The sequence below is a fragment of the Erigeron canadensis genome, chromosome 4, assembly GCF_010389155.1.
Source record: "Erigeron canadensis isolate Cc75 chromosome 4, C_canadensis_v1, whole genome shotgun sequence".
Classification (NCBI taxonomy): domain Eukaryota; kingdom Viridiplantae; phylum Streptophyta; class Magnoliopsida; order Asterales; family Asteraceae; genus Erigeron; species Erigeron canadensis.
This window is the reverse complement of record NC_057764.1, coordinates 34,552,849-34,576,262: the sequence shown is the minus strand read 5'-3', so window position 1 is coordinate 34,576,262 and position 23,414 is coordinate 34,552,849. Positions and strand designations below refer to the sequence as shown.

Genomic DNA, 23,414 nt, shown 5'->3' with positions numbered 1-23,414 from the left:
CTCGTCGACGAGGCCAGCTTAGGGAGGGCGATCGCTGCTTCGTTCGAGTTGTTTCGTTTGATCGATGATGATTGACGAGGAGAAGGAGCATGTATGTGGGACCTCATCCAACGTAAACTTGTTTTTTTTTTTTAAACCAAGCGGCTAGATTTATTTAAAAAAAAACCTTCTCTATAAAAACCAATTTCTATTCAACCATTCTCATCTCATTCACTTCTTTTCACTCATATATTTTTATACATAACAACACACATTCTATACATTTTCACTAAATATGTCGAGTTCCGAAGAAGATTCAGTTTCATACATGAGTAAGTATACAATAGATACCGAAATGTTAAACACTTTCGTTAATTTAATCGAAGATGAAGAAGCAGAGAGCTCGAGAATGGGAATCGGACCAAAAATACCAAGAAGAACAATAACCAGAAACCATGTGGAAGCCTCCACACATTTATACTATCATTAATTTGCCCCGCAACCCGTTTACCCTGCCGATTATTTTAGATGGCGTTTTCGAATGCCGAAAGAAATGTTTCTTCGTATAGTGAATGATATATATCATTTTGACGCCGTACAACCATTACCAAAACACTTTGCATTCTTCCACAATGCTCCAACCGACGTTGTGGGTCGCCCGACGTTAAATATTTTTCAAAAATGTACTTTCGCTATACGCCAGCTGGCTTATGCTTCTACTGCCGACCCGTTAGATGAATACCTCGAAATGGGTTCTCAAACGTCTGCCGATTCGTTGAACTACTTCTGCAAATTTGTTGTTCAATTATATCACGCAGAGTTTTTGAGAAAACCGACACAAGAAGATGTTAACCGTGTGACCGCTAAACACGAGGCGGTGCACGGTTTTCCGGGTATGCTTGGAAGCGTTGATTGTATGCATTGGGCTTGGAGAAACTGCCCAACGGCATGGCAAGGCCAATACACTCGTGGTGACAAAGGACATCCGACGATTATGCTTGAAGCGGTTGCTTCATATGATTTGTGGATTTGGCATGCTTACTTTGGACCCGCCGGTTCGAACAACGACATCAACGTCCTTAATGAATCTGACTTGTTCGACCAGCTTCTCCAAGATAGAGCTCCTGCGGTAAATTTCACCGTTAATGGCCAACAGTTTACAAAGGGTTATTATCTAGCTGATGGTATTTATCCAGAATGGGCTACACTTGTCAAGTCTTTCAAGTGTCCCATGGACCCTAAGACCTCTAAATTCAAACGCTTCCAAGAGTCTGCAAGAAAAGACGTGGAGCGTGCTTTTAGGGTACTTCAAGGCCGATGGAGAATCCTTCAACAGAGTGCGCGTCCATTAAGTATTAACAAAATTAAACGCATCATGTACTCTTGTGTGTTGTTGCACAACATGGTCGTTGAATATAACGGCCGTGCAATCAGTCCTTTGGATTTGGAGCTAATTCCTGATACCCCGCCAACGCGTTCTTGGGACGAACGTGTTGACATTCAGTTACGTATGACAGGGGAGTTACGTGATAGGGCGACACACAACCGTCTAAGAGGCGCCCTAGTCGAGCACATTTGGAACTTGCCGGAAAACCAACGTGAACGTTGAATGTATTTTGTTTTTTTTATAATTAATAAATGTAATGTATTTTTTTTTAAATAAATGTATTGTGAATGTGTTTTTTTAATAAATGTAGTGTGCTTTTTTAATATTTAATTTTAAATAAATATTCAATTATTTATTTTTTATGTAAATATAAAATAAAATAAATAAAAAGTGTGGAAGAGGGGTTATAGGGAGTGATTGTGGAAGAGGTAGATGAAGAGAGAGAAAAGCTGATGTGACAGTGTGGAAGAGGTATGGAAGAGGTGGAAGAGGTGCTAGCTTAGTGAAAGGCCTAAGTGAGTTGGTTAAACCATTGCTAAAGAAATAATTTCAAATGAGTGAGTGAAAAAAGGATGGTCTAGAGATGAATGGATTAATAGTAACCATTCTTAATCTTTTACCATTTTTACTCTTGTCAAATCAACATCATCTTTTCATATTTTTCATCTTTATTTTTTCCTCTTATCTATTCACATTTAAATTAATACCCCATAATACATGTTATATACCCAATCAAAATAAAGCAAACAATTTTAAAAAAAGTAGCAATAAAACCTCACATTTATCTCTTTCACATGAATAATCACTTTTACCTACACTTTTTCATTTACCCTCTTTACTTATTCTCCTTAACAATTCATCTACTAACAACCTCTTGTCACCCACTCTTTACAAGTTAGTGAATTTAGAGTTAAAGGATGATAGTTTTTATTTTTAATACAATGGGTCTTTTATTATTTTAGGAAATGCTAGATACAACTTTAAGGGTTGTATTTAACGTGCATAAAACAACTTGTATTTTCCATATTAAAAGTCTATCCCTGATTTTCATGGTAAATGTACAAATAATTTATGCACCTTAAACACAGCCCTAAGGGTTGTATTTAGCAAACCCTTATTTTTTTTTATTTTTTTTAAGAAGATAATAAATTATAATATATATTAAAAGCAAAGTCTCGAAAAACGTGTAAAGAATAGTATATTTTTTTATTTTCACCACATAAGTTTCAATTTTTACATTTTTAACACTAAATTATAATACTTTTTAGTAACTTTTTGTTCTACTTATTTTCACCACAAAACTTTCAATCTTTACACTTTTAGCATTAAACTATAATATTTTTTTATTAATAGTATATTTTTTATTCTTTTTACTTTCACCACGGAAGTTTCAATCTTTATACTTTTAGCACTAAACTATAATACTTTTTAGTAAACTTTTTATTCTTTTTATTTTCAACACAAAACTTTCAATCTTTACACTTTTAGCACTAACCTATAATATTTTTTTAGTAAACTTTGTATTCTTTTTATTTTCACCACAATATTTTAACTTTTTACACTGTTAGCACTAAACTTTCATAGTTTTTAATTTTCTTTTATTTTAAGGTACAAGAAAGTGTGTATAGAATACTATACTTTTTATTTAATGTTTTATTTTCACCACAATAGTTTTACTCTTTACACTTTTAGAACAAACTTTTATAATTCTTAGTAAACTTTTTAATCTTTTTATTTTTACCACAATATCTTAACTCCTTACACTTTTAACACTAAATTTTTTTACTTTTTAATAATCTTTTATTTTAACTACAACATTTTAACCTCTTACACTTTAACAACAAACTTTTTAACACATATATTAAAAAGAAATGTACGGAAAAACTTGTAAAGAATAATAAACTTTCTATTCATTTTATTTTCACCACAACATTTTAACCCCTTATACTTTTAGCACTAAATTTTTATACTTTTTGATTTTCTTTTATTTTCACCACAACATTTAAGTCTCTTACACTTTTAGTACTAAACTTTTACGCAAACGACTTTCACTTTCACACAAAACTTTTACAGTTCATTTTTTAACTGACAAATGTCAGTTTTTAATAATTTGAATAATACATGTTTTCTTAAAAAAGTTTATGATACATTATCTCTTGAATAATATTTTTTTATTAAATCTTTAACAAATGTAATGTCTCTCGGGGCAACGTCCGGGTGATATATTTTGTTAGACTTAAAAAGAGAAGGTGAACACATGCCAAAAGGTGAAGCTGACATTGAAAAAAGAAATAAATGGTTGAAGATAATCATAGATGTTTTTATTAACTTTACTTTTCGAAAGTTATGGTCTCAATTTATTAAATCTTGCCATGACCACACACAATCAAATTTAATCATGTATTATTATCTTTTTTTCCATTCATTATAATATATGCACCAGACAAACTACCCAGTACAACATGCCTATATTGTTGTGTATATTAAAAATGTATTGTCTAGGAAACACTCTTATAAATCGATAGGTGTAGTTACCAAACGTTGTTAATTATTTTTTAAAGAAAAATGTTGCAACAAACAGTCTAAAAAAATCAACAAACACATCCCACGATGACATCCTTCCCCCACACGGCGTTAACTTTCATCAGTATAGGGATGCCGATATTTGTAACCCAACATGTCACTCAATGTCGAAGTGAAGGGTGGCTTATTCTAATGCCGATTCCGGTATGGAAATTTTCTTCCAATCACACCGCGTCACCCTTAGTCATACACTAAGTTTTGTTTGTAAGCGAGCAGATCAACTACCTCTCCAATTATTGGCATATATTGCTCGCTATCTATATCTATATTTTACATATGCTCACACACTTGGCTCTAATGCTCTATAATAAAGATATCTACTCATATTTAATTTAATCCATAACACAAAAAAAAATAAAAAAAAGGATTCGAGTAATTTTCACTGCTAATCACACAAACAACTTTACTCTTCAAATATTAACCATAAATGGCGTCTAAACAAGAACTTGTACATGTGTTATTAATCACGTTTCATGGACAAGGCCATGTGAATCCACTCCTTAGACTTGGCAAGCTCATAGCTTCAAAGGGCAAAGTTCTGGTCACCTTCTCTGCTATCAAATCAGCAGGGAAGAAAATGAAGGAAGCAGGCGCAGCCGTCGATAGTAATCCTACTCCAGTTGGGAACCGTGGTGGCAAGATACGGTTCGAGTTCTTTGATGATGGATGCTCTGAAGATAATGATGACGAGCGCTATGATTTTGACACTTACTTCCCTAAGCTTGAAGCTTTTGGAAAGAGCTCCATCACTGAAATCATCAACCATCATGCGAAAACTGGACTGCCCGTCTCATGCCTTATCAATAATCCTTTTGTGCCTTGGGTTTCTGACTTAGCCGCAGAGCTTAACATACCCTCTGCTATGCTTTGGGTTCAATCGTGTGCTTGCTTTTCATCTTATTATCACTTTGAAAATTCGTTGGTTCCTTTTCCGAGTGAGGAGCAACCCACGATTGACGTCCATTTGCCCAACATGCCGGTATTGAAACATGATGAGATTCCGAGCTTTTTACATCCTTCAACGCCTTACCCGTTCTTGAGAAGAGCTATTTTGGGCCAGTTCAAGAACCTGTCAAAGGCATCTTGTGTATTAATGGAAACATTTCAAGAACTTGAAGATGATGTAATCAAGTACATGTCTAAAATATGCCCAATCAGACCCATCGGGCCATTGTTTAATAACCCTCTACTCAAAACCAGCTCTAATATCTCTGGTGATCTTATAAAAGCTGATGAATGTTTGGAGTGGCTCGACAAAAAGGATTCTTCATCAGTTGTTTATATATCGTTCGGAAGTGTTGTGAGCTTGAACCAAGAGCAGGTAAATGAGCTATCTTATGGTCTTTTAAACTCAGGTGTGTCTTTTTTGTGGGTTATGAGAATGGGTAAGACGTCTACGGGACAATCCGGGGAATTACCTGAAGGTTTCTTAGACGAGGCGGGTGACAGAGGCTTGGTGGTCCAATGGAGTCCACAAGCAGAGGTGTTGACCCACCCTGCTGTGTCTTGTTTCGTGACACATTGTGGATGGAACTCGACCATGGAAGCACTGTCAAGTGGTGTCCCCGTGGTGGCATTCCCGCATTGGGGTGATCAAGTGACTAATGCGAAGTACTTGGTTGATGAATGGAAGGTTGGGATAAGAATGGGTAGGGGTGAGGCGGAAAACAGGGTGATTGGGAGGAATGAGGTGGAGGAGTGCTTAAGGGAGGCTACTAGTGGTGCAAAGGCGGCCGAGATGAAGAAGAACGTGTTGAAGTGGAAAAAGGCAGCGGAGGATGCTGTTGAGGAGGGAGGAACATCTGATCGGAATATCCAAGAATTTGTGGATGAGGTTACGAAGATAAGCTTGAAGATTTAAGATTAAGCCATCACCAGTGATTTATTTACAAGTAAACAAGTGATTCTTGAGTAAATTAATAAGATAATTGTAATTGTAATGTACGGTATTTATATAAAAGTGGAATAAATGGACACTTTACCAGTGCATTTAGATGTAAACGCTTTTCATGATAATGTGTTCTGTTGTCCAAGGCATAACACATTCTTTCATCCACAAGCCAAATATGCATCATCTCCGGCGTTAACAGACCTGCATACAAGTCCACATAAGATAGTCTACTCAATACCATCATCAAGATTAAGCCTTTCATCCATCTCTCATCATCACCAACTTTAGTTAAGGCATAGGTTTAAGCTTTTAACCATGCTAGCAATTACAACTTCACAGAAGAAGGCTTAACCCACCTTTAAACTTTGCCTGACTAGATATGACGTAGATTAGGAAGTTATCCTTGTGACCTTAAACATAAACTAAAGAAAACAAATGTATAGAGAACTTCACCGCAAACTTTATAATGAGATTCACAATCTAGGCTCGTGCCATCGTCATAAAGTTTATGATGAATATAGTTGAATCACAAGCATTGCAAAAACGAGCTTGTGCCATCATCAAACTCATAGCTATGCTCATGGATAATCTCTTTTTAAGATGTAAAGAGTAGTCATATGGGCTGCATCAGTGGCGGTGTCAAGACAGAATACCACTAGGTGCATGACAAATCAGTGTGTTGGACCCGTTGCATTTTAGAACAACAATTTTTAAGCTCTTTCCGGCTAGTACGCAAATTAATTTTTCAATATTTGAACTAACCGAAAACATGGTAAGAGACTCGTGAAGTATAAGCACACCATTGATCATCAACCACCGAAAAATGTCTAACAACTTATGTGTGATCTTGTAAACGTTGAATTAAATTCAAACGTCGATGATAAAGCAATCCTAGTTATTCTTATATATTTATTGACATTACACAATATGTAAACTTATCTGAACAGATTGTATAATTAAAATGAATAACTGATGGATTACTCTTCCCCTGCTTTTTGTTTGTCCTTCACCTCCAATATGTATTGAAACTTCTTTTCACCTTGTCATTTTATCGAACGTGTGGTGTACATTGTTGAACAATTTTAAACAAACATCCCCGGAAATAATTCATTTTATACATTTACACAAATAGAGTTCATCATAACGACAAATTTGAGGTTTTAATACACATTATAACCCTTGGAGACACCTAATGGTCAAATAAATCTACTAATACAAATATACAATTCATATTAATTAAATCGATCCAATAAAAACATCGTAATTTGTGATAATGATATACAATTATCACATATCTCCTAGTAAATTCACAGGCTACATTAATATCAATCTTATAAAAGATTCCATAACAAAGCTGCAAATAAAAACAAGCATTTAAATCTTACCAAATTATATCAATAATCTGATAAATTAAAGCCCAGGTGAAATTTTTGACCCGCATGAGTGTGTGTTTGTGTTGAGGGAGGGAGAGAGATATAAAATGTTGGATGAATGTGGGGGTGAAAGAGAATGGAGTGTGTATATATTTAGCGTTAAATGACCAATATACCCATTACATGTGACACATGAACTTATTAACGGACCCAAACTAACGATCGATCATGATTATTGTATCAAAATTCAAAATCATCATTGTGACATTGTGTATAAGTTTGGACCATTCTTACAAATAGGGTTATAATACATGGAGCAAAATTTTCGCTCATAATCTTAGACAGAGTTTTTGGGTTACATTTAATGCATAAAAAACTTATACATTTTATATCAAAAGTCTATCCGTTTAACAAAACCCTTTTATATAATACATACAGTAACATTTAATGAAACAATATGTTTTTTTATTATCTATACTATATTATAAGAAGAATAGCCTTTTTATTTTTGGTAATGTTGAAAATATGTAATATTTTCCCTTAAAATACTTTCATATACACTATCCTCTTAACATTAATGATTAAATTACACTGCTGGTCCTTTATCATTTAAAATATGTCCATTAACCTTTTACATCAATTATATACACAACTCACCGCCGCTCCACCACCAACAGTCGTCCAACCATCACACCGTCGCCGTCACGACCACCGCCGCATAGCGCGAGTACCGTGCTAGTTGATTTTAATGTATCTAACCAAACCATTTTTGTATACTCGTATATTTTAGGACAAAATTACATTGATTTTGTGGTAAACATCAACCAACAATAATGATCAGCTTGCACTACTTTACCTTTTTTACACAAACGATAAACTTGTTTTAATTCAAAATTTGAGAAAAGATAAATGGAACACGATGACTTTGGTGTCATATAATTAAACATCGATTTACAGATTATTGTGCAATTTGGATAAATTCACAATATTTAAAAGAAAGACCTACATATAGTCATATAAATTCAATGTATTGTACGTCCCTTTAATAGGGTAATCTTGCCCTTTTAATAGGGTCATCTTGCGTCAATTATGAGTAAAACACACATAACTTGAGAGATTTCCCAAGTATAAGCACAACATTGATCATCAACCAACAAAAAATGCCAACCATCAACATCTACGTAAAGTTATAAACATTAATTTACAAAAGTTTTCACGTTGTCATTTTATCGAAGGTGCGACGTTGATGTGTATTTTTTAGTCTTAAATTTATATCACGAAATACCTAGTAACTGTCTACTACACACTTGCGGGCAGTGTACCCGTTCGTATGCAATAGTCGACTTGGTAAGCCGAGGTCGAACACAAGGACTTAACCAGCAATTGTTACAATAAAATGATTCAGATTAAAAGGGGGGTTTTGTGACCGAATTGTCACGTTGCAAAAGTTAGTGAGAAAAGTCAGTAATCCCGTAGGATTAATCGCAAAAGAATATTTGATGGTTGAATCTTAACACCGATTTAAAAGGAACACCCACTTGGGTCAGCTCACATGCCAATCATCGGGTCTAAATATTACTTGCATTTGTTGAATGACTCAAAAGGTAGACAAGATGAACTCCTGTTATACTTGAAACTTTAACTGCTCAAAACATAATTATTGCTCCCGCACTTAATTTCTACTCTAAACAGTTAAGCATTAAATACCTGAGTTGATTTTATGATTTAATCTTTTGAAAGCTTTCTCCCGAACTGCTTATTCGCCTAATCAGATCCCTCTATCATAAGCGTTTATACACTCAAAATGAATTTAATTGTTTAAAATCTTTATCGTTGATTTCTCCCGAACTCCAACGATTTTAGGTTAATTATAGACCGATTAACCATTTCATAAATCAATTGACAATGACATAGATTTCTCCCGAACTTCTAATTACAACTATCAATAAATTAATATAAAAGTTGAATACAATATTTAAATCCAAATAACTGTGGATCTTCGATTAAACATGAAAATCTTGTCCAACGATTGCAAGTAACATTCAAAACGACCCTATGACATGTTTACTCCCCAAGCGGGTGTTGAAGGATTTAGCTACTCATAATGAAAAGATAAAAACAAACAATAATATATGAAAACATATTGTACCGAATGTTGAAATCGTTTGAGAATGATAAACAATAGCTAAATAAATCTCCAATCATGATCTTGATCTTCAAAGGTAGAATAACTGATGAAAAGTCTCCTTTTTGATCCTTAAAAACGGCTAGAAAAGATGGAATAGGGTTTTGGAATGATTAAGCAAGCAATTTATATGTTTCCAAAAAATTTGCCCAGATTCGGACCTAGTTGCGGGGCAACTAGGTCTAGCTTCATGTTGACTTGTTGAAGTCCAATCATTTAAAGCTGAAGGTGTTGCGGGGCAACGATTCTCCTCTGTTTTTCAGTTGCGGGGCAACTACCAAGTTGCGGGGCAACTCCCATTTTTCAGCTTTGACTTTCGTTGACTTTCTGCTATCTTCATCCAAACAATCCAGGAATCATCCATTAGCACTTATTTCACCTAAATAATGTCGTTTTCTCCAGATTTACGCTTAAATCCCTGTCAGTAGCCTGAAACACTAACAAATACCATAAACGCACCAAATGTATACAAAAACGACTTATAAACCATGCTAAAACAACTATATTCATTATGGGAAATGGGTCTAAAATACAACATATCAGACGTTTATTGTTGAACAATTATTGGACGAATAACCCAGCCGAAAAATAATGGGACTTCAATAACCCTGAAGACATTACATGTCATTGGAGAAAATAATAACAATACTTAAAACATGTGTCTTTAATTTGCAAATCTCATATTAAACATATAAAAACTTTAAAATATACGAGTACTAATATATCTATATTTACTAGGAATAATTTTTTCGAAATGGTATTAATGATTCAATATGTTTATGAAGAAATTTTTTTTTAAATGTTCATATTTAGACCACCTTTTGTCAAATAAGTTTTGAGCCAAAAATTTTTACGAAATAAGGTAATCCGGTAGTGGCACTACTGGACTCGCGATTTCAAAGCGAGACCGGTATTGGCACTACCGGTCTCGTGTGTGGCACAGTAGACGCAGCAGGTTGGAGTTGACAAGCCACGCAAACTTCAATAATTTCGACTGATAAGTGGGATGAAGTAATGTCGTATATATATATATATTATATATATATATATCAACGCATGATATGTGTTACTTTCAAAAAAATCCACATCTAAATTCACTTATAACCTTCAAACAATTTAAAACAGATAATGGATTATTCGTCGTCATCTGATCCATCATTACCTCGTATGGTAACATTTCATGCATTGAAAGCGCAATGCAAAGAGGATATAGACGACGGGTATGAACTTTACCACAAAATTAATGATTGTAAGCTTCTTATGGAACAAAGAAAACTCCAACATAAGAAGAAAATCAAAGAAATAAGGAAAAGGGGCAGCGAAATTATTATAAGTGAAGAAATGCATAGCGAATATCTCGAAACGACATTACCAAGTTTCGAAGAAATAACTTCTGAACTTGAGAAACTGCTAAAGTTGATTGACAGAAAAATAGACTTTGCGACATATTATAAATTGCAAGCTGAAGACGGTTTCAGATAAAAAGTTTATGTAGTATTTTGAATATGTATTATTCTTATCTAAGTTAATGTGATGTTAATTTAATATGTATTATTTTCATGCTAACGACTCCATCTGATTTGACCGTTGCTCAAACTATCTTCGTATTCTTCATCAGTAGGAAAAAACCCAAAACAATCCATACACATGTCATTCCAGAAATCAAGATTACGTGGTTCCGTAGCCTACTCACCAGTCACAGCTGGTCCATCTATGGGTAAACCCCACATCACCTGCATATCCTGCAGGGTAACAGTTGCTTCACCAATTGGCAAATGAAATGTGTTTGTCTTGGGACGCCATCTTTCAACCAACGCGGTAATGGGTGGATGATCGATTTTGTGGACCAGTGACATCAATACACCCTCAAACCCAGCATTCCTGATCATATTGGTCATGACCTTCTCACAGATTGTTTTGTTTTTCTTCATCTTTGCAAGTTCTAACATGATTCCTCCATCACCGTTTCTACATCTTGGCTCACTCACTTGGCGTTCATGGAAAATATTGTATGCACGATGGGTATCTTCAGTTTGTCGCTACAACAATTCTGGATTTTTTGGTACACAGGTAACGTTAAGAGATGCCATTTCGTATTGAAAATAAAAGTGTTTGATGATTGAAATATATGTTTGTCAAAGGAAAATAATGTATGTTTGTATAGTGTGTGACTATCTATCATAGAGATGCATGTGATTTTATACCGAAAATATTTGTCTTGATGTTCGAGACCGGAAGTGGCATCCTCGGACTCAAAGTGCCTTGTCAACTCCAACCTGCTGTGTCTACTGTGCCACACACGAGACCGGTAGTGCCAACACCGGTCTCGGTCTTTGATCGTGACACCGATAGTGCCACTACCGGCCTCGCTTTGAAATCACGAGTCCGGTAGTGCCACTTCCGCATTACCTTGTTTCGTAAAAATTTTTGGCTCAAAACTTATTTGACAAAAGGTGGTCTAAATATGACCATTTCAAAAAATTAATGGTTTATGAAGAGTAGGTCAAGTAGCTAAACCTAAACACGAGATGTGTTTCAATTTACATATACCAGAAAATTGGTTGGAGCAGTAACATGCGATTCTAATGTTGAGTTTTGAATATCCTCTAATTAAGATATTAGAGCTAAAGATATAAAAATGTGTTAATGAGCTGAGAGTAGAAGGGTACCTGGTCCTCGTGGATGTATAGTAATGTACATAAAATTCGTAAAGTTTATTCAGTATATATATGCATCAAAAGATGATAATTAATGACCAGCTTTTCACCGACTACCAATAATTGTAAGTTATCCAACTAAACCAATAGACGCTCCCTATATAAAACATGTGTATGTTATTATTTCTAGAATATTTAAAGTCAAATATGATAATTATATGAATTAATATACATAATAAAAATAATACGGAGTAAGTGATATGACAAAAAATGGTAAATACTTAATATTTTCAAAATTAAGTTACTATATATATTATAAAGATTTAAAATGTTATTAATAATATATGTTTAATACACGAGTTTTAGTAGTTTAATACAATGAATCTCTTCGTGGCGACTAATGAATAGCGATAGAACTTCAAAACGAGTATACAATTCGGTTACTTATACGAAAGGCGATTTGTATTTTGCTAAGTTTGTTTTTTGTTTGTTTTAAAAATGACATGATATCTTATTGCGTTAGCAATTACACATGCATATATTATTAGGTGTTTGTATTCAACTCAACTTTAGACAAAAAGAAAAGGGCCACACATTGCATTTTAACCATCTGTCAGTTACATCTATATATAAGTACACTTGGCTCTCAATATAATTCACTCATATTTAATCAGCAAATTAAACAAAACAAATTAAACACGATTTGTTTAAATTGTATATCACAAAAACAAATAACCATTAATGGCGTCTAAACAAGATCTTGTACATGTATTACTAGTAACGTTTCCAGCACAAGGTCATGTCAATCCACTACTTAGACTTGGCAAGCTCATAGCTTCAAAGGGCAACGTATTAGTCACCTTCTCTGCTATCAAAGCAATAGGAAAGAAAATGAAGGAAGCAGGGGCAGCCGTCTCTGGCGATCCTACTCCAGTTGGGAACCGCGGTGGCATGATACGGTTCGAATTCTTTGATGATGGATGCTCTGAAGATAATGATGACGAGCGCTATGATTTTGACACTTACTTCCCTAAGCTTGAAGCTTTTGGAAAGAGCTCCATCACTGAAATCATCAACCATCATGCGAAAACTGGACTGCCCGTCTCATGCCTTATCAATAATCCTTTTGTGCCTTGGGTTTCTGACTTAGCTGCAGAGCTTAACATAGTTAATGCAATGCTTTGGGTCCAATCATGTGCTTGCTTTTCATCTTATTATCACTTTGAAAATTCGTTGGTTCCTTTTCCGAGTGAGGAGCAGCCCAAAATTGACGTTCATTTGCCCAACATGCCGGTGTTGAAACATGATGAGATTCCGAGCTTTTTACATCCTTCAACGCCTTACCCGTTCTTGAGAAGAGCTATTTTGGGCCAGTTCAAGAACTTGTCTAAGATATTTTGTGTATTAATGGAAACATTTCAAGAACTTGAAGATGATGTAATCAAGTACATGTCTAAAATATGCCCAATCAGACCCATCGGGCCGTTGTTTAAAAACCCTCTACTCAAAACCAGCTCTAATATCTCTGGTGATCTTATAAAAGCTGATGAATGTTTGGAGTGGCTCGACAAAAAGGATTCTTCATCAGTTGTTTATATATCGTTCGGAAGTGTTGTGAGCTTGAACCAAGAGCAGGTAAATGAGCTAGCTTATGGTCTTTTAAACTCAGGTGTGTCTTTTTTGTGGGTTATGAGAATGGGTAAGACGTCTACGGGACAATCCGGGGAATTACCTGAAGGTTTCTTAGACGAGGCGGGTGACAGAGGCTTGGTGGTCCAATGGAGTCCACAAGCAGAGGTGTTGACCCACCCTGCTGTGTCTTGTTTCGTGACACATTGTGGATGGAACTCGACTATGGAGGCACTGTCAAGCGGTGTCCCCGTGGTGGCATTCCCGCATTGGGGTGATCAAGTGACTGATGCAAAGTACTTGGTGGATGAATGGAAAATTGGGATAAGAATGAGTAGGGGCGAGGCCGAAAGCAGGGTGATTGGGAGGAATGAGGTGGAGGAGTGCTTAAGGGAGGCTACTAGTGGTGCAAAGGCGGCCGAGATGAAGAAGAACGTGTTGAAGTGGAAGAAGGCAGCGGAGGATGCTGTCGCCGAGGGTGGTACATCTGATCGGAATATCCAAGAATTCGTGGATGAGGTTACGAAGATAAGCTCGAAGTATTAATTAAGGCTCAGCCATCACCAATGATTTATTATTTTATTTACAAGTAAACATGTATTTCTTGAGTGATTAAATTTGATGATTGTACTTGTAACGTACCGGTTTATATTATATAAATAAATGTGGAAGAAATTGACATTTTACCTACGTGTTTGTAGACTTTATATTAATGATGTAAACAACGTTCCAATTTTTCAAAGGTCGAATAGTTAGTCGCATATGCTAAGAATAATACGAAATTTGCAAACCATCTAAATGCACCATCGGTCCATCATAGATGAGGTATCTACCCTTTGTCCGCACAAGAGGACTCCGCCGTGAAAAGCCTTCGTCTCCATTGCCTTAATTTTTCTATGGAAGAAGTGAATAGGAAATAGTAGGTACGATAATGAAGAATATGAAAAGCGAAATGGAAATACTAAAACGTAACTTCTGGGATCTTTAAACGAGTTGCTACCGTGGTCGTGGAAATAGATAGCGTACTAACTGAGTTTTGTGATAGACATTAGACAACCTTAAAGACGGTTAGTGAAAACTGACTTAATGTGTTAAAATTTGTATTTTTCTATCGTGAAATTCAAGGAGCTGCTTTTTATTATATAGTTTCTCATTCCCAATTCAATTGTCATAGTTAACATTTTAAGTCTTTCTTGTTTAACTTTGATTGTCTAAATCTTTATTTGTGTTATACTGTTATTTTATACTTGATGTGAAATATATGAATCGATTTAGTTCTAAATGTAATTTACATTGATATAACTTTCATCATGTATTACAAAACACAAACAATAATATTAATAGTCAAAATTGCGAAAGAAAACCTCGGATACTCACCACCCATCACCGCTACCACCGCCGTCGCCCCTACAAAGCTACACCGTCGCATCGCGCGAACATATGACTAATATAATAATAACTCTTTATACAAGTAGTCATGAATCATGCGAGAGCAAAAGAAAGATCAGTTTAGCTCACACTGGTTCATCTATCTTTCAGGGCTTAACATACTAAAACCAATTACTCCGTAACTAGCAAAAGCGAAAGGTTTGGTGAGCTAGGTCGCCAAATCCAGTCTAGCTAACCGAGCAGTCGTTTTCTTCCATCTACTCGATCATATATGAACAATGAAAGAAAAAAGTTGGGTATTCTTTTTTTCTTTTTCTTTATTGAAGTCTGCTTTTTGAAAAAAAGAAAAAAAAAAAACTTAGGGCGCGTTTGGTTGTAGAAAATGTTTTCTAGTTTTTCATTTTTAATTTTCTAGAAAATAAAAGGGGTTTTTGTTTTCTAAAAAACAAATAAAATTTTTGAAAACGCGTTCTAATTAGAAAACTAGAAAACATGTTAGAGTTGTGAGGGAAGGGATGGAATGAATTGGAAAATGAAAATGGAAAATAGAAAACAAGAAAAAGGTGTTTTCAAGTTTTCTATGGAAAATAGAAAACCTTGTTTTTTGTTTTCTTAGAAATCTATGATTAGAACGCGTTTTCTGTTTTCCATGTAATCTTAGAAAACAAAAATGAAAAACAAGTGGTGTTTTCTATAACCAAACGCGCCTTTAGGTATCATTAAAGTCCAAAAAGTATATCAAACTATCAACCACTGCTAAATTTTAAGCAAAGAAACAATTAATCAGTAGTGACATAAGGTCCACAAAGACCACAAAGCTACTTGATCTACACAAGGCCTTTGATATTTGCAATTTTTTTCAGCGACGTTGATGATCCCTTTGGTTGTTGATAGGGAGAATTCCTGTATCCCGCAATATATGTTGAAATGACCTTCTTTTAAGTGAATAAATTGCAACTTTTTAAAATGTATATATATATAGATTAAAATCTTAAGTCTTTCATCATCATGTAAAGAACGTTTTGAAGCGTTTAGGTAGACACAGTCTCCCTCTCTTATCTGTGGATTTCCAATCGTGAAAACAAAGTTCGTTCTTGATTAGAAAATGAATTAGACGGAGAAAATCAAACAAAGGGAACAATCACTACAAATAATTATTACAATTATCCCTTTTAGTCGTTGCGAACAAAATATAAAAGTTTGTCATGTTCTTATATGTGTAAATTTATATTGATTTGAAAGTATAATTTATCCATACTCAAAAGTGTGAAGTTTTTAAAATCCAGAATTTTAGGCGCACACTAAACATATTTAATTTGTCACATTACTTTTATTTTGTCCACACTAATTGTAATATTATTTTGTAGTGAATATATAAAGCAGTTCACAAAATACATGTAAAAGTGTAAAACTTTAATTACATCACGTTACGATATATAGATTATGATACAGAAGGAAATGTATACAAACTCTAGTTTGCTGATAATTTGACAAGATCCATGAGCTCGGTTTAGTACAAGCATGTGAAACACGAGTGTCCATATTAATATCAGGTAACTGTTGACAACAAATTTGCTCGGTCCACTACTCCACTAGTGACTACCTTTCAACGGAGAAAACACATCACAATCTCATACCAAAAGCAAACAAAATATGGTACTTACCATTATACCGAAAATGTCAAGTTTGACGAGGAATAAAGGTCAAGTCAAAATTTAAAATATGTTTTGATAACTTAAGGTAAGCGGATAAGGTTTCCTTAGTTTAATCAAGGCAGGCAAATCTTTTTGACTATGGTAGTCACTTTTTATTACATCAAGTTATCTAGTATTGTTTTATAACGACAGATAAAAAAAATTGTTTTATAATCATATACTTAGCATTTAAATAATCATTAAGTATTTAAACCAACAATTATAAATAAAACGAGTATAGTATCCGCACGTTGCAACGGAATTTTATAACTACTTTTTTGGATAAATAAATTGGTTACAAAGTGTATCAAAAATATAGATTATGAGATTCTGTCAATTGTTTTAAAGCCATATAGAAAGATCAATGTTAATTAAATTAGAATCAATTACAAATTGATAACAAAAATAATGAAGTAATATAATAAAGCAAAAAATAAACCAATATAAAAATACACTAAATAGTATTTTAGTGTGTGAAAGGGCATTTTGGGAATCATAAATATGCTGCAAGGGGCATTTTGGGGAAAATTTTTTTTACTTAAAGTCTTACTCTAATTCTCTTTATAAAAAGTTAAAGATAAAGACTAAAGATATAAAAAAATCTGTGGATCACAGCAACCCAACAAACCCATCCATTTTGCCTGCCACCCGGGTAAAGGTTGAAAAGACGTACTGTCATGGTAGCATGCTTGTATCTTAAGAGCTGCTGGATGTTCCACATGACGTAAAGAACTTGATCATTTTATCGTAAAGATCTACATTAGCTCTTGTGCTCAAAAGGAAATCTACATGACCATAATCCTCAAGAAACAAAAGATTTGGTTTTGATTTTAATTCCTTTACGGTGTGATGCACATCAATCACATCTCCCAAAGCATCATTTCCTCCATGAGCCATCCATATAGGCAATGATTCAGGGATGTCGCCAAGATCAAACGTAGGAGGTTTTGATTGGCCGTATTGTAGAATATTCTTCAAAGTCCCATAGTCATACCTTGCAAAAGTACCTTTGCGTATCACTGCAAATCAAGAAAAATTAATGCAAATCAAGAAAAATTAAGGGTTGTGGAGAGAGAAGAAAACGTCATGTTTATAGTATAAGTATAAAAGAAATAATAACGAAATCAACTAGGAAGTACACAGAATGTGCAAAGAGCATACTTTGAAAAAGATGTTTCAAGTTTTTTAATGACGAAGGATGAGGTTCATATTCAAGATAGAAGTCCACACGAGTGCTGTTAAAGCAGCAATTTACACCTGCAAAATTTGAGTAACAAGAGTAATTATTGTGAAGCACTGCAAAAGGTTACACACAAATAACTTAGGTTGGCGGTGTAATGCTGTTTGATGAAACAGACCAATTTCACAAATTTGACACCATATAATACTTGATGTTCCACTGCTCTACCATAAAGATGTCCTCACAATCCGTACCTCCCTAGATAAACATTTAGGGATTGGCCAGAGAAAATGTTCGAAAAACGGCACGGGGATAATCTGGTTAGGGCACGTGCATCTAAGTCAAAGACTCTCCACTCCCGATAACCTGAACAGGGAGAACCTCATCTGTTTACCCATTTACCTATCCACTGATTTACCAGGACAACTATAGCTAGTGTTAACGTATCTAGTGCATTAGAATCTAGAGGGATCACTATCGAATATGATTCTATGATTGTTTGCATTTTATATGTAGCCATTTCCTGCTGATGAAAAAAATTGTAGAAGAATAACCTGTGATGGCTGCTAACAAATTGCTGCAATCTACGTTCCCATCACAAGCCATTTCTAAGATGGTGGTGAGGATATCACTGAAAAAGTGTAGATTTCATCATTGATATGACTAAAACTGCAGAGGGCATATACAAGGTAAATGCGTAAATGAAGCATAGAAAATGGATAGCAACGAACCTCTTCAAGTTTAGTTGATGTATTCCAAGTAACGAAAGTACCTGTGAACAAAAAATTTACTTAACAAACTTTCAAACTAAAAACAAATTTAACTGAACTTCGATAAGAAAGGAAAGGAAAATGAAACCTCTTCAAGATGTAAATTAACAAGATTACGAACAAATTTAGATGTGATGTGATCCAAGTATGATATAGGAGAAAGAAGACCAGCAGCCTCAACCATATTAACAATATTTGGCTGAGTGAAAGCAGCCAAGGACATTATTGTTCCCTGAAAAACAGATATACATTTTTGTTGAGAGCTACAACTAGACAATGTGTTTTTAGGAAATGAAAATGAAAATCAAAGCGTGATACCTGTGAATGTCCAACAACAAAAACTTTGGAGCTTGTGGTAGAATATATATAACTGAGCATTGCCTCGAGATCATACAGAGCCATTTCTTGCCAGCTCCAATCCCAAAACTCCTAAATCAAGATAGATTGTCAATAGAGATAATAGGAAAAGGTATCACGTTTGCTCATTAACACCATTAGGAACAATCTACGGCACTGACATGACTTCACATTAACCCTTATTATGTCATTATTGCAGCATGATTTACCAAGAACAGCACAAAAAAATATTTTAAAAAAAAGCAACAGGAATAGTAGACGATCTCTGTGTACCTTTTCGCTAACTGACAATGATGTATGCCCATGACTCCATTTTGTTCCTCGCACATTTCCGACCCAAACATCAAAACCACAATCGGCAAGAATAAAACCCAATGATTGGCTTGGGGAGTTCATAAACCAAGCATCACCACCCTAATTAGGTTGGAATTATTTTTAATCCTTGTCTAAACGGAAAAGAAAAATCAACAAAATGACTTTGAGCTGCTTAGTCATTCGTCTCCAAACATGATATCTTCAAAATTTGCAACAGTGTTTTTTTTATTTCTAAAAAAAATGTTCGGTTGCATTATAATTATCAACTGGTCTCCTCTTGATACACTACTTATTGCATAATGCAATAAACACATGTATGATTTTATATACCAATTCTACAATATTATAGTAAAACTAAACAGCAAAAAGTAAAGTCACCATAAAGAGTCCATGTAGAAGCAAAACGGGAGCTGCCCTTTGTCCTCCCAGATTATCAATGCCCAATGACACACGCTGTAGACCTAGCAAAAATCCATCCTTTGTTTCAGCCTGCGATAATACACAAGTAACATTATTCAGTTCTTGAATAAACACAGTAAATTGTCCAAAATTCCATATATACTATTCAGTCCCAGCAGAATACTTAACAACGATTTGGTTAGACTTCACATTTAACATTATGATTCTAATGTTTTTGTATATGACTTGGAACAACATTTTGTATTTCTACACGTGCAGATATAAACTCAGCATCAGACCTGAACTGTACCAACTGAATTCTAGTTTTTTTAGTTGATGTAATTAAGAAATACGGAGGTTTACTTTTATTATTTATCAGTATATGAAACGTTGTAAATTGTAGAATGAGTTGGATAGCTGTGAGGCTGTAAATGCCTTGGAATAATGCCAAGAAGATGAACAAACCCGCCAAAATTTTGATACATCTTGATACCAAGTTGATACTCAAAAAAAGTGAGTCAACAAACAGCATTCCAAAAAAAGTGAGTCGATAATCACTATTCTAATTTCGGAAACAAACCTTTGGATCTCATAAAACTTCCATATTTTGGGAATTTTACCATCTTAATACTTAAAAAAAATGAGTCAACAAACAGTATTCCAAGTAGTAAGGGTCAGGCCCGTTGGCACTGTGGCACTCTAAACATCAAAAAAATCCTCAAACTTCAATTGGAGATATGGAGAAGCCCTGATGTGACCGTCGTCACAATTGGAGAATGGAAAAAATTTGTTATGAGTTGGGTTGGTTCCCACCTAAATGGTAAAGAAATTGCTGGACTAAAGAACCTAATTGAGGGCATAAAGGTTCAAATGATAGCTAGTTGTTGACTATGTCATTCCCCAAGTACATCTCATGTAGCCACTAATCATGCCCAAACAGATAATTTAGCATACTTAAGAAAGTGCTTAATTGTCTATCTTAGAAGAAAATTTAGCCATGAGTCAATGAAATATTATCGGCATGAAAGTATAAACAGGAAATGGCATAATGGTGGTCTTCGATACAGAGGGTTGACAGGTCATACAAAATATAAAGAATGAATAAAGGTTTTAAAAAAACAAGATGTATCTCATGTTATCATGCCAAATTGGATATAGTTTAGGTAAAGTAAACAAGTAAAGTTAGATTGGGACCCCGTTCTATTACTAAAAGCATAAAATTGTTATGTTCATACCAAAATTTGCCTGTAGTATTGTATTTATACTATAATGGCCTCAAAATGATCATAACCTTTCTCATCGCAACAAACTCCGTATTTCATAGTTCATACCACTCAAAGCAAATAGAGGTGGATTTTCACTTCCTATGGCCATCAGAAGCCTCGTATATGTTTATACCTTATCTTGTTGACCATCTGGCGAACATTTTGGAGCATTTGACCAATCAGGCACATGTTAAGCCAGTTAGGCATTGCAAAACCCTGTGCTCTAACTTGATAGGAGTGATAAAGGTGTCATATATATAGTTATATACACAGGACATGCAACCCTTATGACACCTATCTCAAAGCCTTTGGCATGCTTGATACAAGTTGTCATATGTACTATGCATGACTGACAAGTATCTCATGAATCACATAAACCTCCAAGTTACTCACGTTCCTACTTTGTATAATCGTCAACTTTTTTGGCTTTTCTAAGACATATTATTGGGTCATTCCCGAATTTTGTAGCTTCTGTATGAACACTAAATTGGTTATTTAAGGAAACTGGTTGGTTAGTTGGATTCCAAGTTTCCAACTCAAACCTCATTGACAATAAGCATATGCGACCATATATATACCAATTTGCTTAAGTTTCTCAGAGTCACAAGTATCATATCACTAGTCTAACCAAAATAGATATTATGCAAAAATATAGTCACAAGCATCATATCACTACTCAATCACATGCTTTCTGGATATGACAGATTAAAACAAGAAAAATCCAATAGATTATATAATTTCTGGATGCAGATTTGTGTACCACATGTGGGCTATTATCACTTATAAAGGGTCAGAAAGGATCTCAATTATTTCTCAATCAAAAATGACTAGGGATGTACTACTGAAAGTGAAGTTGAGTCGAGCAGCTACTCCTTGGTGCGGAAATTTAATTACGATTCACGCTAATTTGGCTCTATACAAACAACCCTAATGTATTGTAAACTTATTAACAAAATCGAAAATCCATAAAATATCTCTAGTTAGACTTAGACCATATAATTCCGCTTGCTCAAAATTTCCTTTTTGTTCTAGATTGGGTGAGGTAAAAAAAATCAGGCTCTAAACGCCAAATCCTCGCGCACGACTGCACGAGATACTTTGACATTTACATATATCCTGCTTCTTTTAGCAATCTCCCTAATCTAAGCCTCACTAATAACCAGTTCAAATTTGTTTAGAAAACAAATCAAATAACCAGCTGTTCTTATTTTATTCTAATCAAATAACTATACAATTTCTAAACAGTAACTATTCGCTTTTTGTAACCATAGCCACTTGAAAATATCATGGTTAACACCCAGAAATTGTTGTTCCTCAAAATAAGTATCCCTTGATAATATATAATTTAATAATATAATAATAAAACACTCATTTTAAACGCATTATTATTATTATTATTATTATTATTATTATTATTATTATTATTATTATTATTATTATTATTATTATTATCCTATATATAAATATAAACATATAGATAATAAATGTGTATAGAAAGAAAAAGGAAAGAAAGGAAAAGAAGTTACAGTGTGCTCAAAGCAAGAATAACCACCAGAGGGTTGGATAAGATTGAGACACAAACCACCATCATAAGACTGGCTGTGTTGGATGATCGAGTCAACGGTTATTAGAGGGTCAGCAGCTGCGATGCATATACCGAGTAACAGCAGCAGCAACGGTGTAGCCATTATCAGTAATGCACCAGTAGCAGTGGCATTAGTTAATACTACTATTCGGTAGTTTGGTTGGTTTGGTTTAGTTGGTTGGATTTAATTTACCAACACCAATAACTTGTACTTGTGATCTATGTTTTGACTTTTTTTTTTTGCGATTGACCCTTACTAAACGTAACCCCCATGTCTACTCATTTGCCAGATAAGCATAAAAATCTAATCTTGGAATTGGGAAGTTAGATTTTCGTTCCTTTAGGCATCATTACTTTTCAAAAAAAAAAAAAGCATCTGATATCATACCCATTATTATTGTCTACGTTATCATTTTTTTCATCTCGTTATTTTGTTTATCATCTAAATAATTTATGATATATGAGTAGTATTTAAAAATAGCTTTAATAATTTTTGTAAGCCTTAAAACAGGATAATGATAAGGGATAAATGCCCCAAAATGTAACTAAGTATGGCCAAATGTCTATTGTAGGAACCAACTATCAGTTTTAGATATTGTATAGAAGTAACTTGGTAAAAGAGTCTAAAACATTAAAAAGTGACATGTTCCATCATTAGCCGGTAAATACTCTATTTTCTTTTTAATTATTTCCAACGTGGAATATGTGAGCCGACAAACAACAACAAAAACTAACTTACATATAAAAACAAACGTTGGATCAGTTTCTCATTTCAC

General features: G+C 34.4%; 4 protein-coding genes and 1 long non-coding RNA gene across 6 annotated transcripts; 3 read left to right on the top strand and 2 right to left on the bottom strand.

The window, feature by feature from the left end:
* The first annotated feature begins 520 nt into the window (after positions 1 to 520).
* LOC122597467 (protein ALP1-like) lies at positions 521 to 1,588 on the top strand. Its single transcript, XM_043770056.1, has one exon. It carries the CDS (start codon positions 521 to 523, stop codon positions 1,586 to 1,588), a length of 1,068 nt encoding a protein of 355 aa, XP_043625991.1.
* Positions 1,589 to 4,232: 2,644 nt separating this feature from the next.
* Positions 4,233 to 5,950, top strand: LOC122595684 (gallate 1-beta-glucosyltransferase 84A23-like). The gene has a single exon (XM_043768107.1). It carries the CDS (start codon positions 4,377 to 4,379, stop codon positions 5,808 to 5,810), a length of 1,434 nt encoding a protein of 477 aa, XP_043624042.1. The 5' UTR covers positions 4,233 to 4,376; the 3' UTR covers positions 5,811 to 5,950.
* A 4,920-nt stretch (positions 5,951 to 10,870) lies between these two features.
* Positions 10,871 to 12,061, bottom strand: LOC122596952. Its single transcript, XR_006323393.1, has 2 exons — positions 11,603 to 12,061; positions 10,871 to 11,448 (listed from the first exon to the last, which is right to left on the bottom strand). It is a non-coding gene; the product is annotated as an uncharacterized LOC122596952 (long non-coding RNA).
* Positions 12,062 to 12,708: 647 nt separating this feature from the next.
* LOC122596487 (gallate 1-beta-glucosyltransferase 84A23-like) lies at positions 12,709 to 14,370 on the top strand. Its single transcript, XM_043769069.1, has one exon. The coding sequence runs from the start codon at positions 12,797 to 12,799 to the stop codon at positions 14,228 to 14,230; it is 1,434 nt and encodes a 477-aa protein (XP_043625004.1). The 5' UTR covers positions 12,709 to 12,796; the 3' UTR covers positions 14,231 to 14,370.
* A 2,099-nt stretch (positions 14,371 to 16,469) lies between these two features.
* LOC122596488 (triacylglycerol lipase 1) lies at positions 16,470 to 22,911 on the bottom strand. 2 transcript variants are annotated; one of them, XM_043769071.1, is made up of 10 exons: positions 22,580 to 22,911; positions 19,768 to 19,878; positions 19,348 to 19,488; positions 19,036 to 19,146; positions 18,806 to 18,949; positions 18,679 to 18,719; positions 18,502 to 18,578; positions 17,929 to 18,024; positions 17,441 to 17,786; positions 16,470 to 16,672 (listed from the first exon to the last, which is right to left on the bottom strand). In XM_043769071.1, exons 1-9 carry the CDS (start codon positions 22,739 to 22,741, stop codon positions 17,464 to 17,466), a joined length of 1,206 nt encoding a protein of 401 aa, XP_043625006.1. In that variant the 5' UTR covers positions 22,742 to 22,911; the 3' UTR covers positions 16,470 to 16,672; positions 17,441 to 17,463. The 2 variants fall into 2 exon arrangements, with proteins under 2 accessions (XP_043625006.1, XP_043625005.1); XM_043769070.1 differs by having other exon boundaries at positions 16,470 to 16,676; positions 22,580 to 22,909.
* Between the last annotated feature and the right edge of the window lie 503 nt (positions 22,912 to 23,414).

Excerpts from the sequence above, each read along its gene's own strand:
- LOC122597467 (XM_043770056.1), top strand. The coding sequence starts at position 521 with ATGCCGAAAGAAATGTTTCTTCGTATAGTGAATGATATATATCATTTT.
- LOC122595684 (XM_043768107.1), top strand. The coding sequence starts at position 4,377 with ATGGCGTCTAAACAAGAACTTGTACATGTGTTATTAATCACGTTTCAT.
- LOC122596487 (XM_043769069.1), top strand. The coding sequence starts at position 12,797 with ATGGCGTCTAAACAAGATCTTGTACATGTATTACTAGTAACGTTTCCA.
- LOC122596488 (XM_043769071.1), bottom strand. The coding sequence starts at position 22,741 with ATGGCTACACCGTTGCTGCTGCTGTTACTCGGTATATGCATCGCAGCT. Across the intron at positions 18,579-18,678 it reads CATCAACTAAACTTGAAGAG|TGATATCCTCACCACCATCT; the intron begins GTTCGTTGCTAT and ends ACACTTTTTCAG. Across the intron at positions 17,787-17,928 it reads CTTGAAACATCTTTTTCAAA|TGATACGCAAAGGTACTTTT; the intron begins GTATGCTCTTTG and ends CTTGATTTGCAG.